Source organism: Patella vulgata, chromosome 7 (assembly GCF_932274485.2).
Source record: "Patella vulgata chromosome 7, xgPatVulg1.2, whole genome shotgun sequence".
NCBI lineage: Eukaryota > Metazoa > Mollusca > Gastropoda > Patellidae > Patella > Patella vulgata.
The window spans coordinates 60,338,993-60,366,958 of NC_065885.2; the positions used below are offsets into that span (position 1 = coordinate 60,338,993).

The following is a 27,966-nucleotide window of genomic DNA, read 5'->3' on the forward strand; positions in this document are numbered from 1 at the left end:
GCATCCAAACTATTAGGCGAAATCTCGGTAAAATAGCGTGATTGGCCAATGGACTATCAATGACAGCCAACACCAGTTGTGTTCCCAAAACAAACGGTATAGGCAAAATAGTGTAATCAGCAAATGGACTGCTCACCGTGTACAAAATACACGACAAACAGTTGTAACAAGTGTCCGGAAGAGTAAGCTTACCCTGCCTGGCGCCACACCCGCCATAGCTGCATCCAAACTATTAGGCGAAATCTCGGTAAAATAGCGTGATTGTCCAATGGACTATCGGTATGCAAAATGCACGTGATGAACAGTGTTAACGATGTAGTAGACAGACATTATCAGGGAGATTACATTACAGTTGCCTGATTAGCGAATATTAATACAGTTTCTGGATTCAATAATTAAATTAGTAGACATTGATAATTTTTTGTAGGGTCTTAAATAGAATATTAGAGATGGGCTACACGAGAGCTAAATCTGCCTATTGCAGGTCTTTCTTTAGGCCTGAAATGTTTTCTAATTTATTAGATATTATTTAACTTATCTAGGTCATAATCAACTCTCGATGGCATCGGATTTCTCCGATATTAAATAGATTAGAACAGTTCAGCGATATTTTGATTTAAGCTAAAAATGGAGGATCGAGACTGAGCTTCGAACAACCAGTACGGTGGTTGAAATTATTGCACACGTCTTGTCAAACCTTCAAAGTCTAATACCTTCGCTCGCAATAGAGTAATTTGAATGAAATTTTCAAATTATTCATGTTACATTATCGATTTTCGCACTATTATAGCCAGAATGGTCAGCTCTTTATCTTAATCTTACATAATGTATCTTTAAACTAACCTTCTCGAATGAGAAACTGGGATCTTAATAAAACCGAAAATTTAGAGACGGTCGCCATTAATCATAACAGTATGGACGGCGGAAGTAAAGACACCAAGTAAAAATCTTCGTCTGCCCGCACCAGTTTATGGTACTACCTCTTATGTAAACTATATACGCGCCGTCGAGCCAATCAATGATCGACGCCTTTTGATGTGACGTCACATGTAGAAGGCACTTTCGCAGCACCTCTGTGAAACAGGTCGGCAATATCTATGCCAGATAATTATGAAATTGTCCATTTAAAATTGTATAGAAAAGTATAATTCTATGCCCGAAGCATCTTTATTAAAGCTGGCAAATCCCAGTTTTTTGTGTAAAATATACAACGTGGAAAACAGATTATAGTATGAAATGTGTCACGCCAAACATTAAGTTTTCCAAGTTCATTTCATGTTTGTTTAGTTATTCCATACACAGACGCATGTAACATAGAAAATCTCTTTCAAAAATACCATTAAGCTGTGTCTGAAATATTTTGTCTAAAGTATATCACGTTCATGATTATCGACTTCAGGGGCAAATAACTCATCTGGGACCGATTCTTTATTGATTGTAATTCTGTGTTGCTGGCGACAACCTGGTTACGTAAGATGACGCGCGCCCGCCATCAGCCAACCAGAGTGAATGGGGGCAGAAATAGACAAGAGAGTCATAGGGGAGGGACAATAAACCGCAGCAGATACAAATATATATACACCAAGTCCGGGTGGGCACGTAATCTCCCAAGTTTGTCGCCAGCAACCTAGAATTACAATTAAACTTCAGCTTACAGGTAAGTCCCGTTTAAAATTATTATTTACTCGATTGTTGCTAAGCAACTACAATCAAGAGATCACACGACATCTTTAGAGTGCTATCAGGAATAAAAACTGTATATAACAAACCACAATTGAACACCTCATATCAGTTCAAACTTTAAGTAACAAATCCAACAAAGTCCTAAAATTTAGTTCTATATCCGAGTCTAAATAATCTTTCGAAATCCCGGTAGAGGCAGACGAAGATTTTTTCTTGGTGTCTTTGCGTCCGCCGTCCATACTTTTATGATTAATGGCGACCGTCTCACAATTTTCGATTTTTATTAAGATCACAATTTCTCAGGGCTATAGTTACTTAACTATCAATGGCTCTTCACAGCTCCATGCAGAAAAAATCAGACCACAGGGGCGGCCTTACGGGCAATGTCAGGTGGGCTGGACTGGATACAAACACTGCCGAAAAACACTGAATGAAAAATCAGCCGACGATATAAATGAAATGAAATGAAATGGGGTTTAACGTCCTACTGTTCTGCTCCTAACCTAGGCTAATGAAGACGGGCATACGCCACAGTGTGCTATGAGGGAAATTTTGCCCGGGCAGCGGCGCTACGGCCTACTCTTATATCGAATTCCAACTGCCGAGGGGTCTTTTACGTGCACGCCAATGTGTACACGGGACCTCGGTTTTTCGTCCCATCCGAACGACTAGACAGCTGTCCTTGTCAGGCCCTCCGTCCTGCATCACTGACAAGGGGGAAACCACGCCGGACCATTCGATAGAGACTTCTGGCGTATTTCGCCGAACATAACTGATTAGAAATTCCAATAAAAACAGAAACAACTGAATGTAAATCAGTTTATATACATTCATATTACATTATCATATGCGTTGCGACCCATTTGTGTCTATTTCTAGGTCCAGAATATTAGCGATTTAGCTCCTTAAATTTCTTGTAAATGACAAATATCTGGATATTGATTATAGTGAAGTTATTTAAAAATTGATATGTTTGTTCACCCGGTTGGTTTCATGGCAAACAGATTCTATATATAGATAAAACACGCGCCATACAGTTTTATACATATGTAATGGATAGAGTACGAAAAGTGTCTATTAAAGGGGCGTTATGTAAATTAGATAAAGAACTGGCGGTTCTCGCTGTAATAGTTAGAAATTATTAAGAAAGGGAATATGTTGAAACTTTCAGTTAGCGTGCGCGCGCTGTATCATAAAGTCTGTCATTGAGTCGACTGGCGTGGTTTCGAATCCCCGGTTGTACGTGGCAAGGAGTAGGGTCGCCTGTCCCGAAATAACCTAGTTTGTGTCGAGTGGACGTTAAACCCCATTTCTCTCTCTCTTTCAAAAGAAATTTCAAGCCTGGTTGGAGAGAACCTGTCGTTCACCTCACGGAGCAAAGATAAGCCTGTTCTATCCTAGGTATCATATGTGTAATTTTATGTCAACTTCACAATTGTCAGTATAAATATAGCATTTACTTGACAATTATCACAATTTTCATCTGGCCTTAAAACGCTTTGCTTAGTAGGGAGGACCTTGTAGCAGAACAGTGTTTCTAAGCAAGCTAAAAAAATTTGGCTGCAGACCTACTAGACTATTTGACAAGAGTTGCCGGTCATAGAGTCTTTAATGTAAAAACGGACCACATTACCATTTCTGAACGAATAAGAGAACTTAAATTCTTAACAACTGGATATATCATAAATAATTCTCAATACGGCTAAAAATTGCTGGAACTCGAATTAGACGAATCAGTTGAAAAGGCTTTCGACATAGCTTATAATAGTGTTAGGTGATCTTAACGACAATTATTTTAACTTGTGTGAACATATATATACACTCTATGCCATGCATAATCTCAATAATACTATTACAAAACCTACCAGGATAACCGACATTTCAAGTACATTATTAGATCCTTGGTATTAATTATATCACAGTGGATACTCTGGAAGTTCCTATCAATATTTCGGATCACTTTGCTACTTTTTTTCATCTTGATATTTATATCTATCATAATAAAAGTTTTCAACGTAAAATATATTTATATAAACGAGCAGATTTTCGCTAGTTGAATCATGATATATCTAATATTGGTTGGGACGATGTATGGGATGTAGATGATGCTAAAGATAAAATAACCGACAAATTTACATCAAACATCAATATTAGACGAACTGATAGAACAATATATCGCTTTAAAAACAATTACTGTAAGAAGTAAAGACAAACCTTGGTTTACTCCGGAGATTAAAAAAAAATACGTAGAAGATATAGGCAAAGGAAAAAAGCATTAATATCTAAACGAAAAGGCCATCTATCTGCCTACAAAAACATAGAAATAAAGTTAATAACATGAAATACTATTCAAAAAAAGAATATTACAGATCAATTATTGAAAATATAAAAAAAAAGTAATACAGCATGTTAGTATTACAGATTCTAAAGATAAAGCAGATATACTTAATACTTATTTTAGTTCAATTTCTACTCAAAATGATATGGTACAACTTCCTTGATGTAGTAATACATGTCCGCCAGTCAATATAAACACTAGCATAATAAAATCACGTATTAAAAAAAAACAAATGAACACTTCAAAAGCAAATGGACCTAGTAATATTAATAATCTATTTTTAAAATCAACACAAGAAATTCCTCTGCACAAAAAATTATAGGCCAACTTCTCTGCCTAACAGTGTTTCAAAACTATTTGAAAGAATTATCTATCAACATATTTTAGACTTTTTATTAAATAACAATTTAATATATAAATTTCAGTCAGAATTTCTACCCAGCTTTTCCACATCACACCAAATTATTGAGATGTACATGTATAATCATATATGTACCGCGTTACATAATAAACAAATTACAGCAATAATATTTTGTGATATTTCGAAAGCCTTTGACAAAGTTTCCCATAACCGTTTACTTCATAATATGTCTAATTATGGAATTAAAGGTGATTTACTTGAGCTAGTTCCCAATTACATAGCAAATAGAAAACAACAAGTCATACATGAAAACTGTTATTCGTGTATTACATTTCCCAATGCCGGGATCCCACAAGGTTCTGTACTTGGCCCCCTACCTTTTCTTATCTATATGAATGACATATATGAAGATCTAATAAGCATGTCTAGATTATTTGATGACGACACATCTCTAATTTCAACTGATATATCTATCAACAACATTGAAAAAAAACTTAAATTCAGATCTAGATATCTTGTATACATGGTCAAAGAAATGGTTGATTAATTTTAATCCTGAAAAAATATCCTTACTACAGGATGCACAATTTACACACCGAGGTCAGCTTTATATTTCGAAACTGGAAGGCCCAAAGTATCAGATCGCAGAAAAATCCACAGGCTGTGTTTACTTTGGAAAATAATAAATGGTCTTTGTCCCGCATACTTATCAGATTTAAGAACTTAAAATTTTTAAGATATTAACTTAAACTTTTTTAAGATAAGATATTAACCTAAAACTTTTAAACTACTAACTTGAATTTCTAAATACTAACTTGATATTAACTTGAATTTTCCCGATACTAACTTACATTTTCAAGATATTTACTTAAAACGAAATTCCCGTTTATGGAACATTTGTTTATGCCACATTGATATCAAATCACTTAACGACAATTCATCAATCTGAATGTTAAAAAGATTTTCATATTATGCATGTTTATTCGACATATTACATGTATGAAATGCACTGTTTAAGTTAAGCGTGGGGTTGTCCATAACCAGCAAACATTTCCTGTAGTATGCTAAGGCTGACCTTAAAAATATCTTTGTTTCACCAAACCCGACCCACAATCCAGGAGAAGGGTCGGTAGGTCGGTTTTTTTTTTTTTTAAAGTCAGAGAAGTCAATACAGAAAAGGGGTTTACTTATTAGCTGTATACTACAGATTCATTAATTTTGTTATAAACCCCATTTTCTCACACTTTTTTCAGCTATGAAAGTATCCAAGCACTAGAGAAGAATTTGAATGCTTTATTTTGTCACAGCTTTCAGGAATAATTAAGACAAGTATAAGTCATCACCATTTTATTGTTATACAAATATAATAAACAAACTTTTTAGACATGTTAACTTACATGTTATTCTCAAACAAGGCTCAATCATGGTTAAATTAAAAACTTAGTTCAGATTACTAACCATATTCAATGCCTTCATTTCCAAACAATGAGGGAACTTTTAACAATAAACTTTAACATAAATGTATATTTAAATACCAAATCTCTTACAGAAAAAACTGACATAGACTGTATCTCTGACAGTAAACTTGAACTGTGCTCTATACTTATTTAGTATTAAAAGAACATTGATCTTAATAATTTGTTGGACATTTAGAGATCAAAGTATTTAATATATTATATATGAAATTAACAACTAAGAAACTTGAAGATTTAATATATTACAATGATAAATACTAAACATAACGCTAACGCTACAATATACGTCCACATTCCAATTCTGCTTTGATTGACAAGGTACTTTGTCAAGAAGGCTAGGCTTTTGGTTTGTTTAGCGTTGAGGGTCGTGCATCAACATCAATAGTTCCTGTCCTTAGAGTATAACTTATTAATTTGATCTAGTCTAAACTTTTCAATTTCTACTGTCCGTTGGGGTTTGCTATTTTTATTATTAATCAATTATTAATAATAAATTTGGGACTAAATTTTAATGACGAATGACACCCAAACAAATAACCGGTATAAATGCTTGTAACACTTTTATTAATTTTCTCTGGTTACAAAGCGTTCTGAAACGTCAACAAATAACCGGCATAAATGCTTCTAACACTTATTAATTTTCTCTGGTTACAAAGCGTTCTGAAAAATAAGTTTAACAAAGGCTATCAGAAAACACTCACAAAAACCCGAATTTTACATGGGAGACAACTCTTTAAAGCATATCACGCCGAATTTTACATGGGAGACAACTCTTTAAAGCATATCACGCCAGTTTGACATTGTTAGACGGAGTTATCTCCTCCGAACCAAGTGAAACCGAAGTCTGAAATTAAATCCCAATCTGACAAAAGTACTTAATATTCTTAAAAGACAAATTATTAATAATAAATTTGGTACTAAATTATAATAACGAATGACACCCAAACATAAGACTTTTTAAAAATGTACATCCTGAAAACGCACATGTACTTGCAGTTACATGAATTTATAATTTATTTAGTGTGAGAGAGAGAGAGAGAGACATTGTCATTGCAGTACCAAAAGGTCTTTAGCAGTGGGAGGAAAGGGGGAGAAAACGGTGGTTTGAAACGTCAACAAATAACCGGTATAAATACTTCTAACACTTACAAAGCGTTCTGAAAAATAAGTTGAACAAAGGCTCTCAGAAACCACTCACAAAAACCCGAATGTTACATGGGTGACAACTATTTAAAGCATATCACGTCAGTTTGACATTGTTAAATGGAGTTTGACATTGTTAAATGGAGTTATCTCCCCAAAATCGGGCATGCACCCAAAAGAAAAGGGACCAACCTCAGGGTATAAGGAATATGTATTTTAAGTTTCAAGATGATCGATTTAGAATTGTGGCCTGTAGGCGACACACAAAAAGAAAATTGGCATGGCTCTGCCCCTGGGGGTTGGGCATGTAGGGCCTACTCCAAATGATAAGGATGTTCCAAATGATAGGAATGTTCCTTAGGGTACAAAGAATAAGTATATAAAGTGTGGCTCTGCCCCTGGGGGTTGGGCATGTACCCCAAACGATCGGGATGTTCCTTAGGGTACAAAGAATGTGTATGCAAGATTATAAGTTAAGAAATGTGGCCTGTAGACGACAAACAAACAAATACTAGAAATGGGCGTGGCTCTGCCCCTGGGGGTCGGGCATGCACCAAAAACAATAGGGATCTTCCTTGGGGTATAAGGAATAAGTATACCAAGTTTGAAGAAAATCCAGTAAGAATTGCGCCCTGTAGGCGACACAAAGACACACGAAAAGAAAATGGGAAATGGGCGTGGCTCTGCCCCTGGGGGTTGGGCATGTACCCCAAACGATAGGGATGTTCCTTAGGGTACAAAGAATGTGTATGCAAGATTATAAGTTAAGAAATGTGGCCTGTAGACGACAAACAAACAAATACTAGAAATGGGCGTGGCTCTGCCCCTGGGGGTCGGGCATGCACCAAAAACAATAGGGATCTTCCTTGGGGTATAAGGAATAAGTATACCAAGTTTGAAGAAAATCCAGTAAGAATTGCGCCCTGTAGGCGACACAAAGACACACGAAAAGAAAATGGGCGTGGCTCTGCCCCTGGGGGTTGGGCATGCACCCCAAACGATAGGGATGTTCCTTAGGGTACAAAGAATGTGTATGCAAAGTTTCAAGATTATTAGTTAAGAAATGTGGCCTGTAGACGACAAACAAACAAATACTAGAAATGGGCGTGGCTCTGCCCCGGGGGGTCGGGCATGCACCAAAAACAATAGGGATCTTCCTTGGGGTATAAGGAATAAGTATACCAAGTTTGAAGAAAATCCATGAAGAATTGCGCCCTGTAGGCGAACCACAGACACACACACACACACACACACACACACACATACATACATACACACACACACACACACAGACAGGGGCGACGGCATAATACGTTCACATTATGAATGTGGACGTATAAAAATACATAGTGTCAGGCAAACTATTACTAGCAGATATTCAATAACGTTTTTTTCAGTTCATTTGTTTTTTGGTTGGCGTTTGGGGGTTTGTTTTCCACTTTCTAAACATTCTTTGCAAACTGGCAAAACAATTTTATAGGAATTGCAGAGTGCTTTGTCTCTTTCTGCCCCCTCTTTTGCACAATGACAGCATAAATCACTCCTACCAATACCAGAGGAATAATAGGGGAATTCTATATTTGATATACAAGAAAGTTGTAGACGACAGAATATGACACCTTGTATAGCATGACCATCAGGAGTTATAACAGAACCACAAGAATAGTCATATTTGTCTCGAAGACTTTTTAGACTTCTATTTTGTCTTAGACTTAATTTATTTTTTGCATATATACAACGTGGTTTTCCACATTCATAACAGTCAATAATACCTCGTACGTTTTGTGCCGTAAGAACTGAGTTTTTGCACCCTTGTTCTTGCTCTGCAATATGAGCTACGGTATCATTTAGTGTACTGGGTAAGTCCTTCTCAGTTGTATCAAGACCTAAAACTGATTCAAAAGACTTGTAATGTCCTATGTTACTAGTATCTAGTTCAGGATCTGGCAGCCAGGGTAGAGTTATTTTGCTACGAGATGGATTACAGCATAAAGCATTGTTACATTTTCTTATTTGAAACATGTACTTTCTTTCTCTACAATGTTTGTTAACAAATGAAGAATATCCTAACTTATTGTCTAAATCCTTTTTAGTGTATTTGCCCTTTTCAATACTTGGATCAATTGCATGTATGATTTTAGTTTCAAGTTTCTCTACATCATTTTTACTTGCAACATTACCACATTTAAACAGCTGACCTTTTAAAATGAGCCTTGAGGTTCGTTCATTTAAAGTATCTATCATAGTATTTAATGACTTGCGCCAAGCAGAGATCAGAGTTTCATTGTACTCTGCCTTCTTTCTGATGTCTTGCATTGAATTACAAGACTTTAATATTTGCTCTATATCCGAGTTACATTCATCCCTACAAAGAGCAACATTTTGATAAGCTAAATTTAACAAGGACATAATTCTTTCAGCTGGATTAGCCCAGCTGTGACCAGGTGCTGTTCTCCCAGCAATTAGTAAATCAAGATCTAAATCTTTAAATATTGCTATTAAAGAGAGTTTCACGCTATTATAGGTAACTCTGTGATCAGGACCCCCATCAGAATATAGCATGAGTATAGGTTTAGTGCAATTTTTTTGTTTCAATAAGTCTACAAGTTCAGTGGCATGTCTAAATGGGCTACTGGCTTCAAATATTGAATCTTTCAAAGTAACAGTAACTAAACCAGAATAGAAACTTTTGCTGGTTTCATCTGGAATATTAACATCTAGACATACTGAAGGTGTAAGAGACCCCTTTGAGGCTACATCATGGTCTAATGCAACTAATTTTGATGTAGCTGGAACAAGAGAAGTTTTGCCCCTCACACCTGTTGATAACACAGCACCTGGTTCACCAAAATCAACCTTAGATTTATCATCAATGCACAACAAGGTAGTGTTAGTTGAGAATTTCACAGCAAATGAACGCATATACTTAAATTGAGCAGCACAGAAGTGTTCATCTATGTGAGAAGAGCGTAATTGTCTTGATTGAATTTTAAACTTTAAGGGTATTTTGCTTTTATACAGTTTGCTAACATTTGAATGAGCACTTCTAGGAACAAATGCAAAAAGTATTGTGGCCTCAGATGGGATGGGTGTTTCAGGTGGCAATTCTTTGCAAATATCCTCTCGGAGGTCCCTCACACTCAGATATTTGGCCATATGCTCCACACCATGTCGTCTCTCATCTGCAGCACACATTTGATCAACTTTTTCTTGGAGTTTATCAAAAAATGCAGTAAATGTGTCACCAGGGCGTCCTCTATTTAAATGTCTCATGTCTATGATTAAATCTGGATCATCAGAGAGTAAGGCTTGTTGAACACGTGCATTGAGAGTGGAATTTTGATCTACCGAACAATCTAAAGTCAAGTCTGCATATATGGCACGTAGAACATGTTGAGGAATTTTGTTACCCGAGATATTTCTGAACTTTTCACTAAATTCCTTGTGCATACGTCTGGTATGATATTCTGGGAGTCTGTCCTCTAATGATTTTACTATTCTCGCTGCACTACTCATCATTTCTGTTGGGTTACGCCCATGTGGAACTCTCCATAGGAATAATGTTTGACCACAAGCACCTCCAGGGTCATATCTCAAAACATCCACTGGTACACTTAATTTTAATTTTTCAAAAAACCTAGATTTCTCCATGGCATTTGTAAAGCGTTTTGGCACATGAATTTCCTCATCAAAGTAAATAGGTTTATAGTCATCACTAATTGATAATGTTTCATCCAGTGTATCATAATTGTGTTCAATATTTTCAAACTCGACATCACAGGAATTGTGAAATGAAACCCATACATGTGTACTAATTTGACGAACTGGTTGTGAAAGGGCATGGTTTGTTTTAACATCAGCCAGTCTTCTTTCTAAATAAACTCCGTATGAATTTATAGAGACAGCTAACTTTTCCAAGTCAACTCTCAAATTTTCAGGCCAAGTTTTTGTAAATGGTCGGCTAATAATATTAAAAATGGAATCTGCATATTGTTTTAACTGACCAGAATCTAGTCTTGGCACTTTCTGTTTTTTCTTTCTCCAATCATTAAAGTCATTGAAATTTATTTTAAAGCGTTCAGGAATATCTTTGACTATTCCATGAATTGATCGATCAGCAAATTTTGATTTATTTCCGTCCAAGTACCATAAACAGTTAACAATACTACTTATGTAATTAACACAAGTTAAAGTGTTTCTTGTAAATATCAGTCCTTCTTGTTCAAAATTATCACAAACACAATTATACAGTTTGTCTTTCCCAGTAAACCTTTCTCCACTTTTGCTCTGCTTTCTAGGAATTTTTACGAATTCATCTGAACTGTGCATAAGCACGTCAAATGCATTTTGGTCAGTTTTCACATTACCATTGGTGTTTTGCTCCGAGTTTGATTGATTGATATTGGGTCTGACGTAAAAAGTGACAAACTTAAAGTTTTTATTAAACTTTAAAGCTAATTCGACAGCTTATCCTTTTCCGGGTGGAAACATTCGTCTTCTTTATTTGCAAACAAATCGATGCCAATGACATCGGGATTTTTCGTGGTGCACGATTCGCACACGATTTGCCACGAATTTGAAGTATGAATTTCCTTCAAAACGTTTTTAATGATCGTGCGGGTTGTACTTTCATTTTTCTCGTAAATCGATACCGAAAATAGTGTGGTCATGGTTAATACGACGCTCCACAGACATAGTAGAGGCAGAATCATTTCGTGGGAACGGACATTTTGGTGAGAAGCGACACCTATGACGCTTTCGTCTTGATCAACCAGTATGGCCATAGTAAAGGGAAATAACTCTCGTGATATAATTTCAGGTTGACACATAAAATAAAATAAAAAGATCGCGGAAAAGTGCAATAAAATAATTTAAGTCGGGGGTGGTTTTAGGTAGTCGGTCGCGTTAGGCGAAACAAAGATATTTTTAAGGTCAGCCTAAGGGCAAAGATGTGTGGATCAAAATGTTAATAACAAAACCCAGTCTTTCATATTGAGGCTTTTGTACAATTTGGAAAATGGCAGATCACTAACCATATTTCACGAACTAATTAATGCCTAGGTCCCAAGGGGAAAAAATCTTCGGCCATATGGAAATAAACAAATTTTCTACCGATGGCTCCGGATGTTTTTGCACAAAGAAACGGAGTAGTCCCATGAGAAATAGAACTTATTAAGCATCCGGGTGGTCTGGTGAATGTGCACTGATGCTTCGACTATGGTCACAAAACTTCTGGGAATGCCCCCCCCCCCATCCGAGCAATTGCCGTGAATCATCGGGGATGGCTCCCAATAATCGGGAAAGCTCCGGGGTACCTTCGCCGATAATCAACATCATCGGGTGAATATTCATGTCGGGAGATCTCAGTCTCTAGCGTGGTGGCATATCGTCGGCACTTATGCTTAGGTCCTACTGGGCATTTTTTTCATCGGCGATATACTACCAATGGAAATTGATTATCCCGAACAGGGAACAGGTTACGCTGTGTGCAGGGGAAGCTTCGAGGGCTTCGTGAGCCATGGGGAACTATCAGGAGGCCTCAGGAGACCTGCGCAAAATTTCAAAGCTTGAACTGAATTTTTTCAGATGTGTTCGCGGTGTGTATTTTCCATATACACAGTAAGGGTACACGCCCTTAAGGAATTTTGTGAATTTGTAGAAATTTCATACCAGAATTTGCTTTCTCACAGTATGACTACATGGCTATCTTTGTTCCCAGCGATAGAGCGTTTGTTGGGGGTTTATGATGGAGTGAAATCATATTTTCTCTCACAAGAACATCCACCTAAAATTTTTTCGTTGAGTTTTTTGCAAGTCCAATCGCCAAGGTATATTTATTATTCTTACAATCCCAAATGTCATTGTTCAATAAGGCTATATTGAAAACAGAAGTGGAAGTGAGAGAGGAATGAGGTTTAACGTCCACTCGACACAAACTAGGTTATTTCGGGACTAACACATGGTTCAAGTTTATTTCAATAATTCGCTTGCGCGTAGGGGTCTTTAGCAGTGGGAGTAAACCGGAGGACCCGGAAAAACCCCACGAGGTTGGACAGGCGAATCTACTCCTTGTCACGTACAACCGGGGATTCGAAACCACGCCAGTTGACTCAATGACAGACTTGATGATACAGCGCACACGTGCTAACCATTCGGCCATCCAACACCCCCTCCCCCCTTTTAGGAGATTAGAGGAAACATTTCTGCCAACTTCTGTTACAGAGTTATTGAGCAAAATAGATTACGACCGCCTGGTTTCCCGATTTAACGAAGACGTGTCTTCTTTTTACAGCACTGCCATTAGTTAAATCAGCAAATGGACTAATAATCTGTCAGACCTTTCAACTTTATCTTGGATTATTCTTGATCACAAACCTTCTTGGAATGAAGTTCAGATATCTTTAGATTGGTTGGAGGAAAAGGGCGTAAATTTAGATGAAGAAGACGTTTTTGAAGCGTGTGGTTTAATCTCCGACTTGGTTCATTTTAAGTTTTTAAAGAATAAAACAATGTCTTTATACCGGGATTCAAGCTTTGAACGACGAGGCAACGAAATAAAGGATTGGAACCAAACCCATCTTTTCTTAAAACTAGAAGAAAAAGAAAACCTATTTTAAGTCGATATACAGGAGCCTAGGATAAACTGTTAAAATGATATTTATCGCAGTTATAAGTATTGTAAAAATACAGTGCCGGATTTGTCAGATCACGTGGTTTGTTAACTTACATTTAAAACGATCTAGATGCATATGAATACAAGGCTTGTGTAAGATTAGATCAAACTTAAAGATACATTATGGGAGATAAGATAAAGAGATGGCAGTTCTTGCTATAATAGTGTAAAGGTAATTTGCTGAAAATTTCAGTCAAATTGATCCACTATGAGCCGAGAAAGAAGCGGGTGAAATTTTTGCATAATCTCGGTCATCATTACTGAAATCATTAATATAAACAGCATAGTCTCGATTATCCACTTTTTTAAAATTTAATTATCAATGGCCGTTAGCGGCATATAGGAATCTAATCCAGCCAACATCGAAGGCTAGCCTTGACATCGAGAGTTTATTATGGTCTGGATAAGTTAATTAATGTCTAATTGATAATTTAGATAACATTTCAGGCCTAAAGAAAGACTTGTAATAAGCAGATTGTTCTCTTGCATAATGCATGTTTAATGTAGGTATACAACCATATGTCAGTTTACATTATATGGGCTGTATATTAACAGAAATGTCGTTGAAAATATTATTTTTACAGAAAATTGTAAATTTACTGTCAAATAGTGGTCACATCGGTTATTCCCCCTTCAACCACATATCGAATTTTGTGCAAAATATTACTGTTCTGTCAGTCAGTTTAGTCCATTTTAGAGAAATAGATTATTCAAAATCTGAATGCACCGAACTGGCTAATAAAGACAGGCATATGCAATACATTGGGTTGTGTGCGACATTTTGCTTGGACGGTGTCATGCCACCTACTCTTTCCATTGTAAGAAGCAGGACAGTAAACCCAATTTCATTCCATTTCTTGTCTGCGATATCACCTCGGTGGAAGCGGGCGTAAAATACAACTAACTAACAACAACAACATTTCCTTAAATAAAGCAATTTCACACACACACACTTCCTTTTAGTAATATGTTACTTTGGCAAATTACATAATATGTAATTCTACAATAGTTATGAGGTATTATTACATAAACTCTGTCAAAATACAAAATATATTTTTGTTTTTAATGTTATTGTACCAATTTATGTAAATTGAAATGAAATGAAATGAAATGGGGTTTAACGTCTTACTGTTCTGCTCCTAAACTGAGCTAATGAAGACGAGCATACGCCATACAGTGTGCTATGAGGGAAATTTTGCCCGGGCAGTGGCACTACGGCCTACTCTTATATCGAATTCCAACTGCCAAGGGATCTTTTACGTGCACGCCAATGTGTACACAGGACCTCGGTTTTTCGTCCCATCCGAACGACTAGACAGCTGTCCTTGGCAGGCCCTCCGTCCTGCATCACTGACAAGGGGAAACCACGCTGGAAAATCTTGATGAACTTTCTCGGCCAATGCAGGGATCGAACTTTATGTAAATTAACATCATGGTAATTTTACATGTCCTCCATTTACAGATATTTAATTTTACCTTGGATGTATAATAGCTAGATGTAAAGTTACATTACAGACTGTGATGCAATGTTAAAATACAGTTATAACGATGGCAATATTTCTGGCAGTTAAAAAAAAGGCTAAAATACATAATAATTTTGACAGTGTAGAAACTGGTAGTTTAGTGGAGTAGAAACAAAATTCTAGGAAAACACGTTGGCTCCTCAGCGAGTAATTCGTTTTTGTGCTTTTTTATGTACTGGAGATTCACTATTTTTGTACTCGTCTTTGATTCTTCAACTGTCACGGGTTCTTGAGAGAGAGCGAGAGAGAGACTAATATATGGTTCAATTAAAAAAAAATGAACCATATGTTAGTCCCGGAATAACCTAGTTTGTGTGAGTGGACATTAAACCCCATCTCTTAGCCCATTAGTTCTTACCTTTCGTTGTATCGTAAATGTCATGGTTCTATTTCTTGTGTGTACTAAACTGTTACGGGGGATTGGATGGCCGAATGGTTAGCGCGTGTGCGTTGTATCATACGATCTGTCATTGAGTAAGCTGACGTGGTTTCGATTTCCTGTTGTACGTGACAAGGAGTAGGGTCGAATGTCCAGCCTCGGTTTCCTCCCACGCGCAAGCGAATCATTGAAATAAAATTGAATCATATGTTAGTCTCGAAATGACCTAGTTTGTGTTGAGTGGACGTTACCCCCTCTCTCTATCTCTCTCGTTTATTGTTAATTGAAAGTAGAAACAAGCAATTAACTAACCCAATTAACGTGATTGTTGCTCATAAATAAAGATTTTATTGCCATTTTTAAACAAGACAATTTGTATTATTTCCCGTGTAAATTTACAAACAGATGTTTGTGGATGCGTGCCATCGTATGATCTGTTCGATACCCTATTTAAAACAAGCAGAAATGAAATAAAATTTGATTTAACGTCCTGCTGTTCTGAAACCTACGTGGCCTAACTGCAAGGCTTCTTTTACGTGCACGCCTTCGTGTTGTTCGTCCCACCCGAACGACTAGACACTGTTCCTTCCTGCACACTAACCATAGCATTGTTATACTATATTTTCAGTAAAATATGATATTTAACCACAAGCATGGCATTTACTGGATATGATTTACTCAAAACATAGTACACCTATAGTGGTGTGTATATTAATAACTAGATCTCATTTAAACTGTAGTGGTGGTGGGGGGGGGGAGGTGGATGGCCGAATGGTTAGCGTCTACGCGTTGTATCATGAAGAATTTCATTTTTTTTTTTTTTTTAAACAATATTTTTATTCATTAAATCTGAATTAGGATTGGGGAACAGGCTATGCCTATGTGTGACCCCTCTCTCTGATTTAGGTACATGTACACATTATAAATATTTACATACATACATATATACATAATTACATAATTATAGAGCATATATGATACATCATGGATAATATAGAGACTTAGATGATTATACAGAGTGCAGGGCTTGGAATGACTTAAGAGTTGTTTATGGAGATTTAAATCTTTTTGATAAGGAAATAAATTGTTGGACTTCTTGGAAAATAAGTGTGTTTATCTCTGGACTAAGTTTTGTTGACCCATACAACAGACAACTGGCGTGGTTTCAATTTCTCAGTTGTACGTGACAACGAGTAGTGTCGCCTGTCCGACCTCGTGGGTATTCTCCGGTTTCCTACCACTGCTAAAGACCCCTAGGCGCAAGAGAATTATTGAAATAAAATTGAACCATATGTTAGTCCCGAAATGGCCTAGCTTGTGTTGAGCGGACATTAAACTCTCTCTCTCTCTCTCTCTCTGTCTGTCTTTCAATGTGTACCTGACCCACAAGGCCCTTACCCCATACATTCGGGTTGACTCTGAATTCAGAAACAATTGAAGCATCGGCGGTATAACGGCCTGTATCCCCCACGTGATAGATAAGAGTTTGGCAAATCAATCGTGCGGATTCCAAGATCAATACGACACAAACCTGCGCGCCACCCCAGTCTGACGGCAATTATACACAGGTAGAAATTATGATTTAAAATTGGGATAACATAAATTGAGATCAATATCAAACATACACACGTTGAGTGGAGTCCATCAATACCTTGATTATATACAGGTACGAGTGCTGTAGAAGGTAAGAGAATCATTTAGTTTTTAAAAATGAAATGAAATGGGTTTAACGTCCTACTGTTCTTCTCCGAACTGGGATAATAAAAAGGGGCATACGCCAAACAGTGTGCTATGAGGGAAATTTTGCCCGGACAGCGGCATTAGGGCCTACTCTTATATCGAATTCCAACTGTTATGGGATCTTTTACATGCATGCCAATGGGTACACGGGACCTCGGTTTTTCGTCCCATTCGAACGACCAGACGGCTGTCCTTGTCAGGCCCTCCGTCATGCATCACTGACAAGTGGAAACCACGCCAGGAAAACTAGATGAACTTTCTCGGGCAATGCAGGGATCGAACACCCGACCTCTAGGCTACCGAATCAGCGTCTTACCCACTTAGCCACTGTGGCCCATCAACGCTTCGAGCTGTGGTGATCAAGCTCCCATCACAGCAAACTAGTTCTCACTATGTTCTGGAAAATGCTCATAATGTGTGCGAGCGGAGTGAACATGTTACATAGTAGCAACTGTTTACGACCTGTTTAAGAATTTTGTGGATGTGCTCGGACTGGGGCAAAATTTTCCCAGTCCTGCAATTAGACGGAGGGGCAACGTTCTTTAAACAAGATGGACGTACTATGAACGGAATAACACCGTACTCCGATCCTACTAGGGACGTGTTACAACGTGACTTGGCCGAGCATCAATAAGCAGTACGCGTTTTTTCGCTTGTGCTCCCCTCGTACGCTAATAGTGTAAAAATATGGTATATCAAGGTTTGGACTCTCTAGAGGTCACAATTTTCACCTGATTTTGGTCATAAACATACATTTCTACCCGGACAGCCACTCAGCTTTGGCCCTACTATGGGCCAGATGTTGCCACATGTGGGCCATAGTCTGGGTAACACTTGGCAACTATTGGCTCACTACTGATGAATAACACTTATTTTTGTAACTGGTATCTAAAAATATCTTGCCAGTTTGTTAAAAAGTTTTAAATTTTTTGTTTTAAATTCCAAACATTTGAAAAAATAATATTATGCGATAAGCTTGCCATGTTTGGGCCAGAGATGGCCCACATCCTACTGGCCAAATGCCTCAAAATATCAATCCAATAAATTTCGGCTCAGAATATGACTTCTGGTTTCCAGCAGAATTTTCCTGGGTGCTGAGGTCCTGCAGTGTTCTATATTAGTTTTATTAATATTTTTTTTAATGTACTGTATATAATATGAATGGAATCACCTCACCCCGCCCTTCAAAAAAAAGGCCAGTAAATGTGAATCTTTAAAGCAAAAATAATAAATTATTTTAAAAAGAATTCAATGAAATGAAGACAAAGTGTTAGGTATCATCCTACAAAGTAGCTAGATTTTAATTACTGTAGCAGATTCTATACTCAAGTTATACAATTTGTTGAAGATAGCAGGTCAACCGTGCAAACCTTTCAACAAAGCATAATTAACAGCCAATTTACTATCTTGAAATCTGTTTGGTCATTGGCTGAATTTTAAATTCAGTGTAAAACAACTTAATGGAAGTTAGTATTGTTATAGTACATATTTTGATATACATGTATTTACTTATCTTAATTGATTAATTGCTTTAAAGTGGATAAGTTAATCTTTACTCCGAACCCTGATCGTTCTAATCTGGACGCACTGTCTTATCTATTTACCTTTTCTACACAACAATCTTAAAATAATTTAATATTACTTAACATGCATCCTAGTCATTGATTTAGTATGTACCTATATTTGAGTTACGTCTCAGTAATGTAAATATGTTAATTTATATCACATTTTGTATTATATGGTTAACCCTTATCATGTATATGTTCAAATAATTCTAGGGTAATTATTATTAAGATATTAAGTTGGCGATAGCGACTGGGTATAAATATAAGAGACGAAATACGAACAATTATGTTCATTCGTTAATAAACCCAGATCGACGTCAAATAATTAGTACTTATGTTTCTTATAGGTGAGTTAGTTTATAATTGTGTCGCCTAATAATTCATTTAGTATATATGTTTATGTTATTCCTAATATTATAATGTGTAATAGTTTGCTATACTTATTCACATAATATGATAATACTTTATATTTGCTATTGATAAATGTATGTTTCTTTTATGCATAATATGATAATGTGAAATAGCTTACAATTGCACTTGATCACATAAAATATGCTTACTTTATATATTCAACTATTCATTACTAGATAATTTGTAAATGATGTTTTAATTATGATTTCATATATCTTTATTTGTGTTATTGATGTTCATTCGTTAATAAACCCAGATGGACGTCAAATAATTAGTACTTATGTTTCTTATAGATTAAAGCTTCTTGAATAACAATTATTGTGAGAGCGCTGTGTGCTTCGACGTATTAGAGCTACGCACCCCCCAACATAAGAAATCTTAAAATACGTCAAGCTAACACAAAAGAAGCACGCTCGCAAGTGGTGGGATCGACGTCAAATAATTAGTACTTATGTTTCTTATAGATTAAAGCTTCTTGAATAACAATTATTGTGAGAGCGCTGTGTGCTTCGACGTATTAGAGCTACGCACCCCCCAACATAAGAAATCTTAAAATACGTCAAGCTAACACAAAAGAAGCACGCTCGCAGTATTAACAAGAAACTGAAGACATTGCAGTGGTATACAACTGCACATTATTTTCACAGAACTTAGTTAAAGACAAAATGATAATTTTATTTTATTACTTTCTCTGCAATAATATTAAATTAGATAAGAATTATGTGATTTTTTTATTTAGATAACTTCATTTAACTATTCTCTTGCTTTGGCATCAACAACAGAATTCAAATTAATCAACAGAGAGTTTATAATTGAAGATTTTGCTTTTGTTTTTAATGTATGTTGTTTGTGCTGCATGCAAGATACAACTTGGAAGAAAGTCTTGGCTGTTTCTGCTGGAGAGACCTTAAGAATGGGAGAGGAATGGGTTTTAACGTCCATTTGACACAAACTAGGTCATTTCGGGACTAACATGGTTCAACCCTAGTAGGAGGAAACGAAACAGAGAAAACCGAAGTGGTTGGACAGGCGACCCTACTCCTTGTCACATACAACCGGGCATTCGAAACCACGCCATTTATAACTTCACGCGCACACGTTAAACTACATGTTAAACTAAATCATCCAACTTCCCTCTTTAAGAAAGGATAGAACAGGGAATAACCGTATGGTTTCAGTTTGCCCACATCTGGAATGGCATGATTTTCATGTGTGGGACATATTTGGGCCAGCGATAGACCAGTTGTGCCATCTCTGACCCACATGTGGCATGCCATATCTTTGCCAGCTGTTCGCCAGATCTGGGCCATACAAGGCGGGCGTGTGCATTAGCGAATGTGGGCCAGATCTGGCTCTGACTTGGCCACATCTGGCCCCGATATGCCAGATCTGGCCCAGTTATGGTATGCCATATCCGGCCCAATCATTTTGCCAGATGTTGCCAGATATGGGCCATGTCTGTGCCAAATATGGTGTGCTGTCTGGGTAGTTTCATCAAAATCGGATAAAAATTTTGACTTCTAGAGTGTCCACAACATTGGTATTACATACTTTTACACTATTTGTGTACAAGGAGCGGACATTTTGTCCTGCAGTTTCGGTCAGATTTTTACGAAATTCGAACTCAACCTTCATTGATGTCAATGTGTAACGGTGATATATTTCAACAGTTTTTTAAAATTGAATAAAAATTGTGAATTCTAGCGGGTCCACAAGCTAAAAACGTGATTTTTCATACAATCAGGGGGCATAATCCATGAAGTTATGGTCCGATACATGCCAATATCGAAAGAAACCGGGATCTTTGGGAGATAGATTCTTCAAGTTTCGTTAAAATCGAATAAAAATTGTGATCTATAGAGTGTCCACAAACAAATTGTGGACGGACGGACAGGGGCTACGGCATAATATGTCCACATGAAAATGTGGGCGTATAAAAATGTACAGGCCAATCGTATATTATATATTCTAGATGAAATATCTGACTCGCGTAAAGATTTCATTGAAATGCACGTGCGGGATAGTGTGTATTTTAAGTTGTTCAGGCATTGGTGATATGTATAGGATATTAACCTACCCGCGCGTTCTTTACCATTTCAATCCGAGGGAGAGTAGGTTTATATCCGACATATACAACGCCATTTCACCCTGAAATTTAATGGGCTCTTCCATTAAAAGGCAACAACGATTGGATAATTGCTAGATAGTTTCCGCCAAATAGCGAAAATTACCGAAGTAATCACGTGCAATTACGTGCATGTTTTTGTTTATACGTCGCCATTTGGACTATTGAATTGAAAGCAAAAACAAAATGGATAGTAACACGAAGTTAGACGAATAATGAATCCTTTTCAGCCAACATATTGACGATGGAATAGATGTGAATGCAAATATCGACGAGGAAATATCCTAAGCCTGCAGAAAATTTGGACCAAAAGGCATTCTTTTCCAAGAATTCTGACAGTGAACTATGATTGAAGGTTTTCGGTATGTTCAGAGAAGGATTTGATCGACTGTTTTAAGTGGACTGTACCTAAAAATACTTTACAAGGAACTCTTGGGCGATAAATACTTTCAAGTCTTGTAGTGTGTGGAGAAATGCACGGACTTTTTCTAATTTGTTCGTTATCTTTTATCTACTGACAGCCAATTCTTTTTTTGAATTGTCAGATATCCTCTCATCGTCTCATATAACAACTTTTCATCTTCAAATGAATTATCAGTGAAACGAAATTCGATACGTTTGTCTGTTATCGCGCGTTTCTTCAGTCAGTTATACAGAAGGACAACTCGTGTTTGTCATGTTTGACGTCACTTCCCGTGCTTGTTACACATCTCCCGTAGCAATGATCTCTGTGTTAAAATTATATTTGGGATGCATTTAACGAGCTCTATCACATATTTTATAATGACTGACACCAATATTGTCCTTTAATGTCACGCACGAATATAAATAATTTGCTTAGCGAGTCTGTGGTGCACAGATGTCACAATAATCATTAATTGCACTAATTACAGAATAAATAGAACCATTAAATTTCTTGTAAATGACAAATATCTGGATATTGATTTTGGTGAAGTTAGTTTAAAATTTATATGTTTGTTGACCAGGTTGGTTTCATAGCAAACAGAATACATGCCTCCATTCTAGCTGATTATTTTATTACTGACTTTGAAAATAGTATAAACATGTCAGTAATAAAATAATTATCTAGAATGGATGAATTTATTTTATTTTACGTATATTATCTTCTTCTAATCAGGGCCGTTTTAAGCGGGGGTGCAGGGGGTACATTGCACCCCCAGAAAAATAAGGCGCCCCGGTCTGCTGCTGCCGATTAAATCCAAAAATGGATAATCGAGACTATGTTTTTTTTTATCGTACCGACTTTAGTAATGATGATCGAGCTTAGGCCCAAAATTCCATTGCTTAATTCTCGGTTCAGGGGGGGGGGGGGGGTCAATTTGACTGACATTTTCAGCAAATTCCTTTTACATTATATATTTTTTAACTATTATAGTGAGAACTGTCAGCTCTGTATTTAATCGGCCATAATGTATCTTTAAGTGAATCACTACTCCCCTATCAACTTTAGGGATAGGTACAGCTACGTTGTCTCCCATTTGACAATGGCTAGTTTCACTCGACTCCTCTTGACACCATTGCTTTCACATGAGATGTTTTGTAAGTGGACATTGAGTAAATTCGAGGCACTATTAATTTCCCCAGGGCCGGTTGCTCAAAGCTCTGTTAACTTTTAACGATCTGTTAACATTGAGTTAATGGGTCGTTATCTTCAACGGAGAACAAATCTGTTGCGCGAAGCCCCCCGTTAACTTTAACGTGTCGTTAACTTACCATTATATTTAACGGAGGTGTTGGATTCCGTTAGCTGTTCAACGATGGCATTAGTCGTCTGTAGCAAAACGTCATATATAACCAGTGTAAGTTTCTATAGAATATTCTAGAGGGTTGGAGATGAAATTCTATAGAATTCTACAGAATTTGGGGGGCCTGTAGGAAATAATGACAACAAATATTCTGTAGTGCAAATCCCATAATTTTTCCTACAGATTTTATGCTATAGTGTTTTCTTCAGTAAATTCTACAATTATCATTTGTCTTTGATCAACTTTTGTCAATTAAGACTGCACAGTTGTCTTACTGTCTCAGTTTCTTGTTAATACTAACTTCTATGAAGTTGTTATACATGTACACGGAATTTAAAATTTAAAAATTCAGCCAATGAACAAACAATCTTCTCTTGGATTAACTTTAATCAATCCGTTAGCTAACGGATAATGAAATTGACTTTCCAGCAACAGAAATTTAACGGATCGTTAACAAACGACACGTTAGCGTTTAACAAATCATTAAAATAACTTAGTTTTGAGCAATCGGCTGATCAACTGGGCTAGCTGGGGGTGCAAATTCCAGCCTAGTAGTCTGTGTCGGTTCCAGGCTTGTGGTTTGTGCCGTTTCCTGACTTTGTGCATATCTTTATTGTCGTTCGTCCATTCGTTTCTGGAGTATAACGTCCACTTCCACCAGGGGTGATATCGTAGAGAATCTTTATTGTCATGTGCTAGGGGCTTAAGAAGAGGTCTCTTGTGTGAGACCACTTGGGGAAAGTTATTTAAAGGGCCCCACAGATTAGAAACTCCATTAAAACAAGTATGACTATTCAGGATGAAATGAGAGAGAGAGAGAGAGAGGGAGAGAGAGAGAGAGAGTTTAGCGGCCACTCGACACAAACTAGGTCATTTTCGGGACTAACATATGGTTTAATTTTATTTCAATAATTCGCTTGCGCGTAGGGGTCTTTAGCAGTGGGAGAAAGCCGGAGGACCCGGGGAAAACCCACGAGGATGGACAGGCGACCCTACTCCTTTTCCTACAATCAGGGACCATGGTCCAAGAAGTTACGGTCTGAAATGCGCGAATATCAAAATGGACTGACATCTTTTAGGGTATAAAAAGTTTCATCAAAATAGGACACCAGCGGCTGCCAGGCAGGATACGCCCACATTTTCGAGAGATGGATAGAGAACAAGCTAACAAGAAAGTGATTTTTCCTACTATCAAGGGCCATAATTCAGGAAATTACGATTCAATATGCGCGAATATCGAAAGGAACTGAGATCTTTGTGTTATAAACTTAAATTTCAAGTTTCAACAAAATCGGATAAAAATTGTGACCTCTATAGGGTCCACAAACTTGATATACCATATTTTTACGCTATTTGAGAACGAACGGCGGCCATTTTGTCTGTCAATTTTGGGTTGATTTTCACGAAATTCGAATACAGTCGCCCTTAGGGTGTAACAGTGTTATAATAATACAGTTTTTTTTAAATCGGATAAAAATTATGACCTCTATAGGGTCCACAGGGTAAAAACGCGATTTTTCGTACAATCAGGGGCTATAATTCAGGAAGTTACATTCCGATGTGCGCGAATATCGAAAGGAACCGAGATCTTTGGGTTATAATCATACATTTCAAGTTGAAACTAAATCGGATAAAAATTATGACCTCTATAGGGTCCACAACCTTGATATACCATATTTTTTTACGCTATTTGAGAACGAACGGCGGCCATTTTGTCTGTCAATTTTGGGTCGATTTCACGAAATTCGAACTCAGTCGTCCTTAAGGTGTAATGGTGATATAATAATACGAAAATATACGTCCACATGAAAATATGGGCGTATAAAAACATCGATTATGGACTGCATTTTATCACAGTTAGTTATAACCTTTGAAATGAACAGATGTGTCCATCAGACAATGACAACATTGTTATTTTATGTGTTATGATTTGTTATGTTAATTAATGTCTAATTAATAGTTTATATAACATTTCAGGCCTAAAGAAAGACCTGCAATATGCAGATGTATGTCTTATATAATGTATGTTTATGATTTGTTAATAAATGTCTAATTAATAATTTATATAACATTTCAGGCCTAAAGAAAGACCTGCAAAATGCAGATGTATGTCTTATATAATGTATGTTTATGATTTGATAATACATGTCTAATTAATAATTTATATAACATTTCAGGCCTAAAGAAAGACCTGCAAAATGCAGATGTATGTCTTATATAATGTATGTTTATGATTTGATAATACATGTCTAATTAATAATTTATATAACATTTCAGGCCTAAAGAAAGACCTGCAATATGCAGATGTATGTCTTATATAATGTATGTTTATGATTTGATAATAAATGTCTAATTAATAATTTATATAACATTTCAGGCCTAAAGAAAGACCTGTAATAGGCTGATTTAGCTCTTGCATAATGTATGTTTAATAACAGAATATAAGTAGTGTTCCCTTAGCCTATTCTTCTTGAATTAAATATAGTTTAAATTTTGTTTTACCTACTTGTAGATGAAGATGCTGAGGAAGATGAAGTTGATGTTGTTATTGTTGGCTGTAGTCTTTATGGTCCTTATTCAGATATCATATCATATGACCACTACGTCACAGAAGTCGACCAATCATATTGATGATTCTTCAAATCTGACATATAAGCAGATTAACCAACTAGAATCACGGATATATATAAATACCAGGACAGGAGGAGACCAATCAAAACAGCGTTATTTGATTTATAACTGCGATGGGAAGTCGGGTCCGTGTGGGGGACTTTTCGACCAGTTGAAGGGAGTTATGACTGGGTATTTAATATCTCAACTAACCGATCGCGTGTTTCTTATCGAAATGACGTCGACGTCATGTAAACTTTCGTCATACCTTTCACCTAATAAAGTAGCATGGAATAATACAATACCAAAAAATGTTCTGACAAAACTAACAAAGAGCAGAAAGTATTTCGTTGATTCGGTTACTTTTTACAAAGGAGTTGCAACTTATGATTTCCAGGAACTATTTAAAGAAGATGTCATTTATTTCCGTGCTAATCTTGATTATATAGATAATTTGAAATTAAACGTTAACTATAAAAGCAAATTAAAGTGGATGGAAAATCGGACTAGAGATAAGATTTACCAAAATATATTTCATGATTTGTTCAAAATATCGGATAAAATACAACTGATATTAGACGATTTTCTGGAAAGAGCCAAACCACGTGCGGCGAAGAATAGCTCTCTTGTGTGTGCTCATATCCGGACGGGTCGAAATCCAACGATTCCTCGCGATTCCAAGGTGATTTCAACTACAGAAGACGTAAAGAACGGTTTGCGTTTCTTACATCAAAAGGTTTGTGAAATCAGTAAAAATAGATCCCAATCATGTCTTAATGAAACATCTACCGGAAGTAACTTTTATAAACACGTTAAAGTATTTGTAAGTTCTGATTCTTATGACGTTTTGGAAACTGTCCGACAAGAATTCAAAATGGAGATTGTGGAAAACAAAGGAGTAATTGTCCATGTTGAGCTAGGGAGACAACACAAAAACATATGTGAAGGTTTTGAAAAACTTGTATCCGATTTTCTAATTTTAACTAAATGTGATGTTTTGCTGTTGAGCAAAAGCGGTTTAAGCAGAATGGCGTCGTATATTCGTGGAGGCAGTAATGGGTTATATTGTAATATAAAAAACAAAGGTGTTCAAAAGTGTGAGGTTGAAAAACTTAAATCCTTATATAAGGTCAAAGGGTAAACATGGGCCGGAAGAGTACGAGGCAATTGGGTTCCACGTGAGTCAAGGTCTCAATGCTTGGATGGATATCATTCTGGCTAACGCTAACATCGCTGTAATATTATTCCATCCTGGATACCAACACTGTAATATTATTCCATCCTGGATACCAACACCGTAACATTATTCCATCCTGAATACCAACACTGTAATATTATTCCATTCTGGACACTGTAATATCATTCCATCCTGGATACCAACACTGTAATACTATTCCATCCTAGATACCAACACTGTAATATTATTCCATTCTGGACACCAACACTGTAATATTATTCCATCCCGGATACCAGCGCTGTAATATTATTCCATCCTAGATACCAGCACTGTAATATTATTCCATTCTAGATACCAACACTGTAATATTATTCCATTATGGATACCAACACTGTAATAATACCAAGGTGAGAAACCAGCTGGATTTAAATAATTGCCATCAAAGTTCACTACTCTAGATTCCATCAACCAGTGGCAATACTCACTAGTGTTCGCTAGGTAGACAATCGAGTCTACGATGACGTTTTAAAATAAGTAAACTTTGATCCCAATTCTTTTAATCCAATCTGTTTCTCACCTTGGTATTATCAGGGGGTGCTCGATTGTCAGTCCGGAACGTCCCGAATTGACAGATTTGCAATCAAGTGATACGGAATTCAGCCCTGTCACAGTTCTGCCAATCCTAACAGCTGAGGTTGTGTGAGTCGAATCGTGACGTATGATTGGTTGAGATATATTTTTATGCAGTCGGCACATCCGTTGTACTTCGAAATTCGATTGACACTATTTTTGGAATTGAGCGATTTAACTCTGGAACGTTCAATCGAGTATCCCCACTATCTACTGAACGAGAATCAGTTTCAGACGAGTTATTTGCCCCTGAGTTAGAAATCTCGTTCAGACTTGACACTCTCGCTTACGAACATGTACATAACAGTCGTTAGACATATACTTAGACATGGCTTGATGTTATTTGTGAAATATTTTCCACGTTACA

The 27,966-nt window shown here is 36.7% G+C and overlaps 2 protein-coding genes across 2 annotated transcripts; one reads left to right on the forward strand and one right to left on the reverse strand.

Annotated features, from left to right (window-relative positions):
• Positions 1-1,542: 1,542 nt before the first annotated feature.
• Positions 1,543-27,924, forward strand: LOC126827557 (uncharacterized). The gene is made up of 2 exons (XM_050557029.2): positions 1,543-1,657; positions 25,695-27,924. Exon 2 carries the CDS (start codon positions 25,695-25,697, stop codon positions 26,931-26,933), a length of 1,239 nt encoding a protein of 412 aa, XP_050412986.2. The 5' UTR covers positions 1,543-1,657; the 3' UTR covers positions 26,934-27,924.
• LOC130013583 (uncharacterized) lies at positions 8,398-9,244 on the reverse strand. Its single transcript, XM_056102323.1, has one exon. The coding sequence runs from the start codon at positions 9,242-9,244 to the stop codon at positions 8,399-8,401; it is 846 nt and encodes a 281-aa protein (XP_055958298.1). The 3' UTR covers position 8,398.
• Positions 27,925-27,966: the final 42 nt, after the last annotated feature.

What these genes read in the sequence shown, in the direction of transcription:
- LOC130013583 (XM_056102323.1), bottom strand. Translation starts at nt 9,244, where the DNA reads ATGATAGATACTTTAAATGAACGAACCTCAAGGCTCATTTTAAAAGGT.
- LOC126827557 (XM_050557029.2), top strand. Translation starts at nt 25,695, where the DNA reads ATGAAGATGCTGAGGAAGATGAAGTTGATGTTGTTATTGTTGGCTGTA.